Genomic DNA, 15,322 nt, shown 5'->3' on the forward strand with positions numbered 1-15,322 from the left:
GTGTCAACACTGTACAGCCAGCAGGTGAGGCAGCGACTGTGTATACATCAGCATGCTCTGCAAGCTTCCTTAGTCTTCCTGGCAACAGATGGCGGCAGCAGTGCATTGGATAGCCCTGACTGGCTGACTCAGACTGCCCATGGTTAGCCTGTGTATCCCTAAAGCACACTGTAGGGATTATGAAAGGGGCATGTTCTGCTCCCTCCTGGAGTAGCAGTGACCATTTTTACTCTAGGAGAAGAAGCCTTAGTAGCAACTCTCTTATGAGAAACTGAATGTCTGTACAAGGTGTAAGTGGCAGTGAATCCTGTGTTGAACCAAGATGCTAAGCTGAAGCTGCAGTGTTGAACACCTTTTAGAAGATAAAGTTCTTCCATTAAGATTGCCTTACTACGTACCCTTTGGAACACCTCAAGCAGAACAGCTCATTGCTTATATACAACAACATCACTGTGTACTAGCTGTCTCTTATCACTGATCCACAAGATTAGGCAGAAATATAGTTCATTAAAATCCTGCAGCCTTAAAATGACACAATGCAGAGGAAATATGTATAGGGGACTGACTGATTCAGCCTCCAAACTAGGTAAAGAGAATGAAAGAAATGATCCAGAGAAGAGTTTCATCACCCATGCATCTCGGAGCTGCTGTACATCTCTGACTATCAGAGTAGTCAGAATTCCTGTAACTTTCTCTATATGCTCCACAATCTCCCCACTCCTTCCACCTTCACCTTTGTATACACTTCTTTCATCTAAAATCCAATTTTGCTTAGGCACTTGGTAAGTTCAAAGTTAAAAAAGGGATCAGAGCTGTATAAATTGGCCTTCTAAGGAAAAGCCCAGAGCAGCCCTCCTCTGGCTGCTGCTTCCTGCCTCTGCTTCAGGGCAGTGGCATGGGATGTGGGGTGCAGCAGCAGGGTGGGGAGGGGGTGGGATATGTCTGTGCAGCTGCATGGTAAAGCAGGGGCGAGTGGGAGAGGAGTGTCCAGTCACATGCACAGTGCAGCAGTGACGGTATATCCATGACCTATGGGCCCATGACTCACCCTTGTATGGCCTGAATGGCATGCAACCCTCACTGGTGCTGTCTCTGAGGTGTGTGGCTCTGGGCTACTTAAACGCTGGACAGCCCTTCTCTAGACCTCCATCCCCGCAGTTTCTTCTGTCATAGTTATCTATAGACCATGATGATGATGAAGAATGGCAACAATATACTGGTTAAAAGTATCTGAAGTCAGTTGTTCTGTGGTTTTAGAAATTACCAACTCCTCAATGCAGGGATATCACTTAGGTCCACATGGCCCAGTGCAGTAACAGCTAGAGATATTTGGATACTAGAAGCAGCATATTAGCCCAGTACTCCCTCTCGGCTAAGGAACCCTGCTGAGAAGCAGAGTTTACTATGATGGAGTTTCAGAATGAAAAAAGGTAAGGTGGAGATACACCAGCATCTGAAGAAGAGTTCTCCAAAGGACTTATAGGAAGGTGAGCATACCAAGCCATGGAGTTGCTTTCAAATGCCTCAGAAGCACTAAGGCTTTTACTTTCTATAAAGGGTTACAATCTATGCATTAAATCCTGAACTCCTTCCTCAGGCAAAAACACTCCTGAAGTCAAAGGGAGGCCTTTGCTCCCTTACAGAGGAGTGAGTGAAAATTTGACTAAAGGTTTGTCTACATATGGACCTTTTCCTGATTTACTTCACATGTGGGTATTTATTTTTGGAATAAGAGTATTTACACAAATAACTCCATGTGCATGCAAGCCTTAAAGACTTCAGGTTTAAGCACTGAGGCTGTTGTAGTGGACTGTCTGCAGTTGGAAAATTCCACTTAACCTGCTGGAAAGGAATTAGATCAGCAAAGGAGTTAGCAACATTTTTGGTCAGTGCGCCAAAAACACGCACAACCTTGAATTGTAAGGTGTTAGGGTGCCAGGGGTGAATGGCAGGGGAGCTGTGAGGTGCCCAATCCCTGTGAGGTGCCAATCCTCTGGCACCCGTGCCAATCCTCTGGCACCCATGCCAAGGGTCGCCTACTCCTGCATTAGCCCATAACCCTGCCTGTGCTAAAAAAAATAACTATATTGCCTACAGGTTCTCTGTGAACTTGGGAACCTCTACATGGCTGTGTTATAGACATAAAGACCACAAATTCCTGATCATAACCTTATCTTAGATGATCTGATTGTGTGCATAAGGGCAAGTCCTAAGTCTAGTCTGATCCTGAATATCAGTTTTTCACACAATTTCCAGTCTGTTAGTCCATGCCATTAGAAATTACTCTGCTTTGTGTTCTTCTGTTTGAAGACTGGGTACATATTAGACTTGCTTTATGTGCTACTTTTCTTGCTGAATGCTTGTTTGCCCTCACCTCCTATTTCTAAACTCATTGCTTTCATAGTGTCATTACCTCACTTGCCTTTGTTTCACATTTTTAATTCTGGTGTTCCTTATTACACAATTTTTTACGTAGTTCCATCTCTTATGCCTGCATAAATCTTACTTGATACAGGGAAGCCAGTCAGTGCTGTTACTGTGTTCCTGCAAGCCCAAAGTTACATTTACATAATCCTCAGGAGGTCATCTAGTCTAATCACCTGCTCAAAGCAGGACTATCCCCAACTAGATCATCCTAGCCAAGGCTTTGTGGAGCTGTAGTTAGTTCTTGAAAACCTCCAAGGATGGAGATTCCACAACCTTACTGGGTAACCTGTTCTAGTGCTTTATCACCTTCCTAGTGAGAGAGTTTTTCCTAAATGGAAACACTGGGGATTGAACCCAGGACATCATACATGTAAAGCATGCACTCTATCACAGGGCTATGTGTTCTTGATAAAGTAGGGAAGAAATACTGAAACCTCTTACATACTGTATGGACCACAGTCCTGTTTTGCTTTCTCATACCTCTGTCTTGGTAGCTAAAGTGGAACTAATTAAAGTGCTCACAATTAAAATAATTTTATAAAAATAATATCACCTGCAATGTAACGGTGTTGTCAATAAATCAAGTTTCATTTAATGTTGGTTAAATTACAGAGATTTATAATTTATCAAGTTTGGATAAAATGTAATAACTTATTTATCCTCAGAAATCACGGTTTACTTGCTCCTCTTTCTCTCTTCATTGCTTCATCTTTATTTATATATGTTCACTATTATCTCTTCTAGAAATGAAGTAACAAGTTGTAGCCATCACACATTTTTAGCCTCTCCTTGCAGATTCATAGACCCAGAGACCAATTGAAACTATTATAATGTATAACAAAGGCCATAGAACTTCCACCCTGTAATTTCTAAGTAACCATGTAACTTCTGTTTATGGTAAAGTATATCTTTTAGAAATGTATTTCATCTTAATTTAAAGACTTCAAGTGATAGAGAATCCAAGTTTTCCATGCCAGTTGTGGCACTCTCAATAAATATACTGCCTATAAGTTGGGGGCAGCTGAATTAAATTACGTGCGCACAAAAAAGCATCTGCCTGGTCTTGTTCTTCTGGAGCCTGCTTCAAATCTGTATGGATACCTCATAATATTTTCATCAGCCACAGCAGCTGTGTGTGGAAGGTGGAAGACATCACAGGAGGCAATAAGGAGAAGGCTGCAGCTGTCTCACAGGTTTTGAAACCTCATCAGTTCAGGGCTCAAGTCTAATACCTGTTTTGTATGATAGACCAATTTTGAATTGTAGGCCTAAAATTCTACCTCGTAGGTGCACTGATTTAAGACAACATGTCAAATCCATATTTATGTAAGCAGCGCAGAAGTTACCAAAGATACATCTAGGATGTGGATTTCCTGATCCCTCAGACAGGGTTGTTTGCCTTACTTATTATAGTGACTTTCAGTGGAAGCAGGTAAGACTACATGCTTCAGAGTGTAAATTCTTGCCAGTTCCGAATAGGCCTAGAAGGAAAGTGCTTTTGTAGGCAGATCACAGGAGGGCAATTGTATTGCATTTCTTTGGATCCACCAAACTTATGGTCTGTTGAGAAACTGCTTTGCAGTCTCCATGCCTGGCTGCCTGCAAATGGATTTCTACCCTCTGCGCCCCTCTCTATGTTCCTTATAAAAATTTGATTCATCACAGGATGCATAAATGCACTGGTGCACTTAACTCAGTTTTTGTGTGCTTCACATTTAACCGGAAGGCAACATTGCAAGAATTCTGTGCAGAGAAAAATTCTTTGAATCAAGTTTGGCAGGTGAGGATTGGTGCACTTGGCTAGACTGGAAATACAAATGGCTCACTAATGACAGGGTTGGATATGCTGAATTGCCCATTATTGAGCTGAAGTTAAATATACATCTAGAGGTACTGAAGAGGTGATAGTTGCAGCTTGCTCATAGGTGTTATCCCAGAGGCACTATAATCAGCATTTGCTTCAAAATAGGCAGGAGAAAAATTATACCATGGCGAACATGCAGCTGCATAATGTGGTTGTAGTTGCATAAAAACAATCTGAAAATTCTCTCTGTCCTGCAGGACAAAGTCTATTGAATCATATCGAATTCCTTTCCAGCAGGTCAAGTGGAATTTTCCAACTGCAGACAGTCCACTACAACAGCCTCAGTGCTTAAAACCAAAGTCTTTAAGGCTTGCATGCACATGGAGTTATTTCTGGCTAACTCTGTGTAAACACTCTTATTCCAAAAATAAATGCCCACATGTGAAGTAAATCAGGAAAAGGTCCATATGTAGACAAACCTTTAGTCAAATTTTCACTCACTCCTCTGTAAGGGAGCAAAGGCCTCCCTTTGACTTCAGGAGTGTTTTTGCCTGAGGAAGGAGTTCAGGATTTACCTCATGGATTGTAACCCTTTATGATAAGTAAAGTATGGCCTTATTGTTTCTGAGACATTCAAAAGCAACTACATGGCTTGGTATCCTCACCTTCCTACGAGCTTTGGAGAACTCTTCTTCAGTTGCTGGTGTATCTCCACATCTTACCTTTTTTCATTCTAAAATTCCATCATAGTAACACCAGCCTTCAGTCTTAGCAAGTTTGTGGAAACATACCATATGGTTGCCAATATTATGACCCCAACGTCTTTGTACCTGTACAGAGAAAACCTTTTAACCCAGCAAGACAGAGGGGGATGCTGGTGTGTGGACAGTTCAGTGTCTCCATATGCATTGCCCAGGATTTTCTGCCATAGAGAGGTCACTCCAGCTTCACTTTCTTTTCAAGCAAGGATTATGTGCAGAGAACTGATGTCTCACTCAGAATAATTCTACTGTCATGTGAGACAGACATATACCTACTACAATTAGGGCCTGTTTAAGAGTGTTCATTTTTTTTCTATGAAACATACTCTTCTTTCATTCAGAAGACCCTTAAAAGGTTTTCTCATTGCAGTTGTTTTAAACCAGCAAGGCCAATAGGGGGACACTTTGTAAACTGCTTTGTTGTTCATATTGTCAGCCTTTTCCTTTCTCTTTACAAAAGGTCTGTAAAAACTACACCTAGTTTCTACGTGGGAGCTGACCTATAATCAAGCCTGCAGCAGTCATGACTTTCATACGTGTAGTATTTTGCGCGTGCAATAAAAACACTACCATTTTTAGTCAAATACAAGATGAGATTGGGGGGAATCCCCCGTCTTACACTTACACAAGGAACTCTTATTAGCTGCATTGTTTATTACTACACTGGAGCCAAATGCAGCATGAGCTCAGGAAAGGAAACCAAATATGATGTTGTTTAAATGCAGCTAACACTGAGCATGACTAAAAGACACATGGCCCATGTGGGTCATCCATACTGACAGGAACTTTTTTTGGCCCTTAAAAAAAAAAATGGGTGGGTGTTCTTTCCACAGGGAACTTACACTAGGCCTGGTATGGGACTGTAGTACTGGGCCAGCATCAGCAGAGCCAGAGCCAGCCCTGATCCCTCCCCCTTGGCGCCAAGAAAAAAGGCTGAGATAAGGATGGGATTATACCACAAGAATAAAAGAGTGTAGTCCATCTGAAAAAGATACGTAGTAGTGCCCATTGAGTACAGTCCCCCTCAGTGCCAACTCTGTTAGAGTGATGGCGAGCCACTGTTGCATATATTTCGACAACTTCTTCACTCCCAGAGCTGAGCTGTGCCTTTCTTTCCCAATTCCAAAGATTCTTATTTCTTTACCAACCTTAAACGTCTGGCAAACATCACAAAATGAGGCCCCAAACAGTTCACTAAGAATCCCTCTGTTGCTCCCTCTCAGCCTGTTGCACAAAGTGCATTTTTTATGGGCCTGTGTTGTACTTCCTAAGGAAATGGAGGGATCAGTATACTTGAGAGCAAATTCACAACGGTTGTTCTCTAAGCAAAAATTACATCTATCTAAACACTAAAGAAGTCAAGTCAGGAAATGAAACCCACAGTTGTTTTTAACTGATATTAGCAGAAGAATTTAAATGGGCATAATGCAGTTACCCACACTAGAATTTAGCAAGGGTATCTAGATCAGTGGTCACCGAACAGTGGATCTCGATTCACCGGTAAATCTCGGAGCCTCTTAGAGTTGATCTGAGGTGGGGGTGGGGGGTTAAGTGTCCACGTGCATCCATGCATGCACCCCAGCCCAGCAGGTCAGTCCATGCAGGAGGGAAGAGGCGGGGGCTAGATCGAAGCCCCCGTGGTGAGGGAAAGTGCCACAAAGGCAGGAACAGGGGTAAGTTGTGTGGGGCCCCCAGCTAGGTGGGACTTACCTGATGGAGAGGCACATCCCCAAATAATTTTTTCTCCCTTTGCCTTGATCTGCCCCTGCCCTTCCCTCACCACAGACTTACCTGCTGGATGGGGGGAGATGGCGACGGTGCATGGTAGCTCTTGTGTTGTTTTTAAATGCCAAAGATGATCTCCTACTCAAAAAGGTTGGAGGACCACTGATCTAGATGAACACTCTCCTTGGAGAAAGTGTCATGGGAATTTAATGTCTGCAAGTGACAACCTGTTTCATCATACAAAAGTGATTATTTGTAGCATCCCAGTATCCCCTAAATCTCAGGTTGGGTCAGCAGTTCAGTAATAAAGAATTGACCACAATATCTGCTAAAACACTGAAGTCATCTTCTGTAGTACCTTGAATTTTCTTCTAACATCACCCATTTTGCTTCTAACCAGAACAACTGCATTGAGATCACAGCCCAAGGAGGTACAGCTGAAGAAATAAACCATCAACAGTCATACTATTAGCAAGTAACTTTAGAGAGGGTACAGTTTGTCCCATTCTGTTTCTGCTCAGCTATACTGGTTGACAGAGTAGAGAGTGGTAGAGACTATTACAATTATTCTTCAGTTCACTCAGAGTGCCTATGAGCACCCTAACAGAGAACACACCTCACTTTTTAAATGGGATCCTGGCTAACTGTTGCAGAAATACACAGGGCAGGGTGAACCTACATTATTTTTTCTTCTCACTACCCTGCACTAGATGCATGTATGGGGCCAGATAAAATATTACGGGCTTTTACTTAACTACTGACACTATACAGCTAATCAAAGTATAAGCCTCAGGAATGGCTTATACAGGAGGAGGAGAGGAAAAGAACAAAATTCAGATTACTTGTTCCAAAAAAGCATTTATATGAACATGAGCCTGCAATGCGATGCTGCGGCTAGTAAAGCGACCAAAACTCTGGCTTGCATCCATAGATGCTTCTCAAGCAAATCCCGGGACGTCATTCTCCCCTTGTACTCGGCCTTAGTGAGGCCGCAGCTGGAGTACTGTGTCCAGTTTTTGGGCTCCACAATTCAAAAAGGATGTGGAGAAGCTTGAGAGAGTCCAGAGAAGAGCCACGCGCATGATCAGAGGTCAGGGAAGCAGACCCTACGATGACAGGCTGAGAGCCCTGGGGCTCTTTAGCCTGGAAAAGCGCAGGCTCAGGGGTGATCTGATGGCCACCTACAAGTTTATCAGGGGTGACCACCAGTGTCTGGGGGAACGTTTGTTCACCAGAGCGCCCCAAGGGATGACGAGGTCGAATGGTCACAAACTACTTCAAGATCGTTTCAGGCTGAACATAAGGAAGAATTTCTTTACTGTCCGAGCCCCCAAGGTCTGGAACAGCCTGCCACCGGAGGTGGTTCAAGCGCCTTCACTGAACACCTTCAAGATGAAACTGGATGCTTATCTTGCTGGGATCCTATGACCCCAGCTGACTTCCTGCCCTTTGGGCAGGGGGCTGGACTCGATGATCTTCCGAGGTCCCTTCCAGCCCTAATGTCTATGAAATCTATGAAATCTATATGTTTTCTATACTTATAAAGATTGCAGGAGCATTCTAAAAAGGCACTCATGCTTCTTTAAAAATCCAAAACCATACTTTAACTCCTTTTCTCCAAATTGTGCCTCATATGTGGCAAGAAATACATCTACATTCCTTGGTGTTTCAAAAACTCAAATGACAGTGGGCTGAATTACAACTTAAATGCATATTGGTAGAATGAGAAGCTGATCCATTTGCACAGTAATGTGCTATTTTTAAGTCACGCATCATGGCATCTTCAAAGAGGCCAGTCATAATTATGATGGATTAGACTGCAGAGTCAGTCCTAGATGCAGTAATTGTTTCACAGATGCTGCTGATGTGACTTGAATTTCTAATAAATTATAGCTGGGGAAAAGTATGTAGAGCTACTAAGTGCTTTGGCTAAAATATGTTTATTACCAGAAGAGAGAAAAAACAAATGGTTATGTTTGAGAAAAGGAGCAGATTTCTTTGAAAGAAGTATGCTTCACCCCACAACAGTAGCAAAAAGACAGAGTGCACAGACCGTAGTGCCAGCCAATTCTGTTTTGCAGAAGCACCTGAACTGTGCGCATGATATACATTTAAGCTAGTATCATAAAGGTTATTACTGACTTCATATTACAAATAATTATAATGATTTCTAGCGTGGTTAAGCATCTTTTTTGATTTGTAATAAGATGAGACTTAGGGAGATTGTGAACAACTGAGTTTAGACACAGAGGATCAAGACTTATGCAAAATAACTCCCAATCCTACATGTATCCTAAAGAAAGGAAGCGTGGGACTTTTTAAATCAGTAAGCTAACACTAGACTATAAAGTACTAGATGATTAAATCCGGCTTTGGAATGTCTGCCACTATCTCCTTTTATGCTGAAGCTAAACAGAATCCAAAGGATTGGTTGACTTGTACTGTAAGGCTTTTGGGAAGCCTGTGAAGAAAGCATGTATGCTTTGTCTTTACTAACGAAGAAATTGAATGGTTTTCAAGCCACACAATTATGAGATTCACTCCCAATGCACAGCCATGCTTTGTGAGGAGGTATGCATGCACAGCTTGGAGAAAGGACATGCTCTACAAATAGTAAGGCTCTTGAAACATCAACGAGATCAGCAAGAGTTGTTAGAAAATTCTTAGATTGTTGGAAAACGCTTTACTTGTGTGATGAACCGCAGTTCAGCTGACTATTGCAAATACACTTTCATGGCCCTGGAGTGGGCTCCATCAGACAGATGCATTGTTTACATAAAAATTTTTAAAAGTAGTTTGACAACACAATGTTAATTGCTGTGTTTCATTTCTTTTTACATGAGGTTGGGAAACTGATTTAGAAGGTCACACATTCACCTTTTCTCTCTGTGAGCAGTGGGAAGCCAAGGTATCAAAAGTATGAGGTAACAGAATGGACAGGGAGGAATTTCTGGTTAGGGTCAAATTCTGTTCCTTGACTCCTTTTAGAAAGAAGAGTAATTCTTTAGCATCCTGACTTCTAAATCAGAGTTCTGAACAGAAAGGGATTCCAAGTAATCTTACATAGCACTAGCACTTCTGCCTACAGTAATTTTACACGACCCTGGGAGTTATTCTTATTTAAAGAGTGTTTCTGAATTCCATTACTTACTTGAGCTTAGTAAGACAGTAATATTTTGAAATGGAGTGCACATAAAATAAATTAGGTATTCCTTGGTATCATATAAAAAATAGGGAAGGATAAATAACCCTGTTCTGTGCTACTGGAGGCAAATCTACTGCGATATAAGAAATGTCATGTATAATAGTCCCCTCTGTAGAGTGGTAATTTAACCAATTGTGATACTGAAACTTAGCAGTCCAAGCAGGTCTGAACTGACGAGGAGAGCCCTTCATGCTCTCTTTCTGTGCAAATTAAAAGAAAAAATAGCAAAAGTCTGCATGAATTGAAACCGCATCTTTTTACATCATACTTATTTAGTTCGTTATCATTTGAGTTATTCCATTTCCCTGTGAGATGCTCTCTCAGTCAGTCTCTCTTCTGTCACTTTCACTGTTAAGAACCATAAAACCAAGAAAGAGAAAGTTATGGAAAAGATACTGGGGCTAGATCTTCTACAGATCTCTTGTGAAAAGGATTAGATAATTATTGAATGGAGTTAGCTTACCGTACCTGTGCAATGTGTTTATGCAATAAGAAACCTTTTTATAAATGAAGATTATACAAGTGACAAGAATTTCCAAAGCATCCAGCTAGAATTGAAAATAAAGGGTACAGAAATTTGGGGCTTTTCTGCCCAATTAAAAATATCATTCTAAGGCAAATATATTGGCTGCATATTTTAAAAATAGTGTTTCAAAACAATTGGCATCATACAAATATATAGCATGGTCTTAATTTTTTTACCTTAAATAAATATATTATGGCAAATTCAATACATGAAAGAGTGGCAATTTCAGTGGTTTATAGTGAGTTACTGTTTTGTTTTACATATGTGTATTGTGCTGAAAGTAAAATCTTTGGAACGCTAACTTTGAATGACTTTTGTTGGACAGCTGAAGACTTAGAAAAGAAGGGGGGTTTCTTCTCTAATTGGCAAGCTTGGTGGCAATAATCCTTCAAGTCAGACAAGAGAGGCTTGGCACAGTATAATGAAACAACAGGATTAGCTCTGAGTCTGGGAACTAAAGTTTCTGCATGATTTTCTACCTTACCTGGAAGAACAATCATGACAGAAGCTTGTAGACATACCACTCACAAGCAGCAAATATTCTTTTAATAAATAAAAAGAGTTGTTAATGTTACGAAAGATTTATTGTTAAGATAAGTATCATTCTGTTTGATTGCTAAACTGGGAATGAGAAAATACTGTTTATTTTCGCATGCTCTTTTCACCCCATGTTTCTCTGAAATATGCCATAGCAATCCATGAAAAGAGATGTTTTGGTTCTGTACAGCCCAACACTAATGAACACTCAGAAATCCCTGGCTTTCTTTAAACAGCCAGAGACCCCTCTGAACCTCGTATGCTGTATGTAAACAGGTTAGGATAGCAGATGGTGGAATACTGTGTGTACTGTCAGTGGTTTAACAATAGTAAACAAAAGTAAACTTAGATTCTTTTCCATCCTTTTTCCTCTTTCAGATACGCGCAGAGGGCAGCCTTGTGGATGGCCCCGGAGCAGGCCAGATGGAACAGGATAGAACCAGCAATGTTGATGGCAATAGATTGAGTCCATATCTAATACCACATCCTTCTCAAGTTTGCCAAGTGGAGCCTTTGTCAGTGAAGTTGCAGAATGGAAGTCCATTAGCAGAAAAGCCACATATTGAAGTAAATGGGGACCATAAGTGGCTACTTTTTAAGAGCAGCTGTGGAATACCACACGCGAAGGGAAATCCAAATAATCGAGTCAGCCCTGACCTTCTACAGGAAAAGAAAATATATTCCAAGTATATGCAAAATGGTGGGATAAAACGCACTTTTAGTGAGCCTTCTCTTTATGGACTTCATCAGAACAAGAAAATTAAACAAGATGAAGAGGTAAACGGGGAAAAAGATGAGCCAGGAGAAAACAATGAAAAACCAAGCATCTCTGAATCCTGCAGTGAGAAGGAATCTTTGAGTTTAACAGAAAAAGAAAATGCAGCTTCAGATTTTATACAGTCTTCAAGATACAGCTATGGTGGTTCAGAAAATCCTCATGATCTTCAGCAGAATGAAAAGGAGAGGGAAAACGTTAATTGCCACAACAGGGACATTGTCTTACTACTTAAGAACAAGGCAGTGCCAATGCCTAATGGTGCTACAGTTTCTGCCTCTTCCATGGAAAGCATGCATGATGAACTCCTGGAGAAAACACTGTTACAATATTATCCAGATCATGTTTCCATTGCAATGCAGAAAAATACATCTCAAATAAATGCCATTACCAGTCAGGCTACTAATGAGTTGTCCTATGAGACAACACATTCATCCCATACCTCAGGGCAGATCACCTCCCCACAGACCTCAAATTCTGAGCTGCCTCAAGTGCCAGCTGCAGTGGTTGCTGAGGTCTACAATACAGAAGACTCCAGTAAACCACGTGTATTGCCAGGTAGCTATTCACTTCAGAAACCAGAACTACAGCTACAGCAACAAAATCCAGTCTGTGATACACCCCAGGTTCATGTACGGAACAGGACTGTTCATGGAAATATGGGGCAGGTACCCAGCCAGGATCTCTCTCCAAGTTCCAGCAGTAATCTGCAAGCTCAGGACAACACCCTGGAGGGGTTCCCAGAGCAAGCAGAAAAAAATGGTGCTTTGTTTAAACAAAACTCAATGTTTAATAATGATTCTTTCACTCCTCCTCCTGCTCCTATTCCTCCCCTTCCTCTTCCTCTTCCTCCTCCTCCTGATCCAGAAATGAAGAGAGCACTACCCATTGGGGTTATAGAAGGGTATAATCCCTATGATAATAGAAAGGCTGAAGCTCTTCCTAGGGAAGAGAAGTGCGAAGGGCAGCAGGAAGGACTGATGTCAGAAAGTCCTGGCCTTGCCCAGCAACAACCTAACCCTCAACAGAGGCTTCCTCTAAAGCCTCAGGTGACACAGCAGGATGGTAGTGAAAGCGATCTGGCAACTGCTATGATGGCATCATTCCAGCAGTGCCCAGAAGACATGAAGCCAACATCTGAATCTTGTGTCCAAGATTTGCAAGTGCGTGGAAGTGATGGAGAGTTGCAGCAACACTATCAGCATTTCCTGGGACAAAGAGAACCTGAGACCTCTTCTCAGAAAGAAAAGGGCCAGGTGAAAGATCCTGTGCAGCAGACAAAACATTATCCCAAACCAGGTTGGATAGAATTGATTTCCACCCATTTTCGCCATGGAGAGCCTCTACAGAAGCCCAGTGAGGCACTATTGAGGTCAGTTCTTCAGTTACGGTCAAATCCACCTGAATCAGCATGCTCAAAGCAGTATACTGGGAGTCCTGATGCATTAAAAGTGCCTTCAGGGCAGTCCCACAGCCAGAAAATAATCCAACCTGAACAAATGCCTCTTCCATACAAAAGCGAGACAGCACAACTGCAACTTCTCCCTATGGCTGACCAGCGGCTTCAGTTCCAAAAGCACTCACCCCAACCACAGCTCTCAAAGATGGATCCTCTGCCAAAATCCCACATGCAGCACCACCAGTTACAACAGCTTCATTTTCAGCCAAGACCAGAAGAAACTGAGCAGCCTTTGGGGTCTCACTTAAAACAGCAGCACTTGAATCCCCAAACATTGGAGAATGAGCAGTTCTTACATTCACATATTTTAAAGCAGATGCTGCAAAAACAGACGCAGCACACACAACTGTCACGGAGTCCACAGCTCACTCCAAACCAGCAGCAGCAACAAGCCTTGCAAATGAAGAATAAAGAACTGTCTCAAACTATTTCCCATTCCCAAAGCAACAGTGAACAGCAAATTGTTGGAACATCCTTTAGCCAGATTAAACTGGAAGAATGTTTTCATGCTGAGAATAAATATATAAAATCAACTGAGTTCCCACATACTAACTCCCAGCTGGGATTAGAGCAGGTACAAAAGGTGAACAGTAAATCTTCCCTTTGTGATCAGATTTTAAAAACAAATGTTAATCCACAGCATCCTTGCCCAAACAGTGTGCACTTGACCTCAAAGAAGGAAGACGCCATAAATGTTGAACACTTTGGTATAAGCAAAATGCAGGACTTGCAACATATGCAGTATTTTCCAAATAGTCTCACCCCAAAACAAGATGTGAATCATTGCTTTCAAGAACAAGAGCAACAGACTCAGCAGGCTTCAGTTAGACAACTACCACTCCAACACATACCAGGATATGGTGCTGGCCTGAATCAAGGTATGTCTAGCCAGCAAGCTACACAGATTCAGCAAAGGTACTTACCACACAGTCAGCAAACTCCTTCACACTCACAAGAGCAGAGAGGTTGTCACCTTCAGCCTCAACCCCATAAAGATTTTCAAAAGCATGCTGCTCTTCGGTGGCTTCTCTTACAAAAGCAAGAACAGCAAGGACAACAGCCACCCAAAACTGAATTAGGTCCCAGTGTGGTACGCAAGCCTATAAAAGTTGAGGCTGGCTCAAAGTCTAACATGGGCATGCGTCCATTAACTGGACAGCTGGAAAACAAAACATGGAAGAAAACAATTAAACAAGAGAATCAGCACTTTGGTTGTGAGACTGTGCAACAAAAGAGTATCATTGAGACAATGGAGCAGCAGGTAAAACAGTTTCAGGTCAAATCACTGTTCGATCACAAAGCTCTTACTATCAAATCACCTAAGCACGTGAAGATTGAAGCAGCAGGCCCTATCACTATCCTATCAAGAACTACTAGTGCTGCAGAATTTGACAGTCAGACTCCAACCTTTGATCATCAAGCAAATCCTTCTGCTGAAAGAACCCCAACCAAAAGAACAGCTGGTACTGTTCTCAACAATTTTTTAGACTCACCTTCCAAGTTATTGGATACTCCTGTAAAAAATTTATTGGACACACCTGCCAAAACCCAATATGATTTCCCATCATGCAGTTGTGTTGGTAAGTGGTAAAAATGTGCTAGAAGCACATTGTTAAATCAAGATTACTATGTTTTCCTTTAAAGTTTCTTATTTTTTTTGAAAATGCCAGCAGTTAGTAAGAGAGTGTAAAACTGTTTTTTTCTTTCCAGCTAAACTAGTCCTGGCATTACAAATAGACCCCCTCTTCTCTGAATTTTTTATAAAGTGGTTATATGTCTGATTTTGCATGTTACAGCCACTGTGGATAGCATATAAATATAATATTGAAGAATCCAATGTATCCCTTTTTATCCAGTCTCCTTGAGCTGTAGACATAAAGTGAAAACATCTGATAAAGAGTAGGCATTGTCCTCATAACCTAATTTGATAAAATAGCAGTTAAGTCAAGGTTGGATATACTGTTGTTATGAAATGTGCCTGTGGGTCAAAACTGGATGTCCTTACTTCATTTTTTCCTCAGATACCCAGTAAATTTACTAGGAGGTTAAGTAAAAGCTGGGTAAAAATGGATATTCCAATTTTGCCTGACTTGCACTGGAACT

General features: G+C 41.6%; 1 protein-coding gene across 3 annotated transcripts in view; it reads left to right on the forward strand.

Annotated features, from left to right (window-relative positions):
• The window catches only part of TET2 (tet methylcytosine dioxygenase 2), a 67,351-nt gene that overhangs the window by 28,355 nt on the left and 23,674 nt on the right, over window positions 1-15,322 (forward strand). For all 3 annotated transcript variants that reach the window (XM_025208777.1, XM_025208778.1, XM_006027561.3), the window contains exon 2: window positions 11,364-14,799. In XM_025208777.1, coding sequence (XP_025064562.1) covers window positions 11,364-14,799 — 3,436 coding nt within the window. The remainder of the gene's footprint in view (window positions 1-11,363; window positions 14,800-15,322) is intronic.

The sequence above is a fragment of the Alligator sinensis genome, unplaced genomic scaffold, assembly GCF_000455745.1.
Source record: "Alligator sinensis unplaced genomic scaffold, ASM45574v1 scaffold1092_1, whole genome shotgun sequence".
Lineage (NCBI taxonomy): Eukaryota > Metazoa > Chordata > Crocodylia > Alligatoridae > Alligator > Alligator sinensis.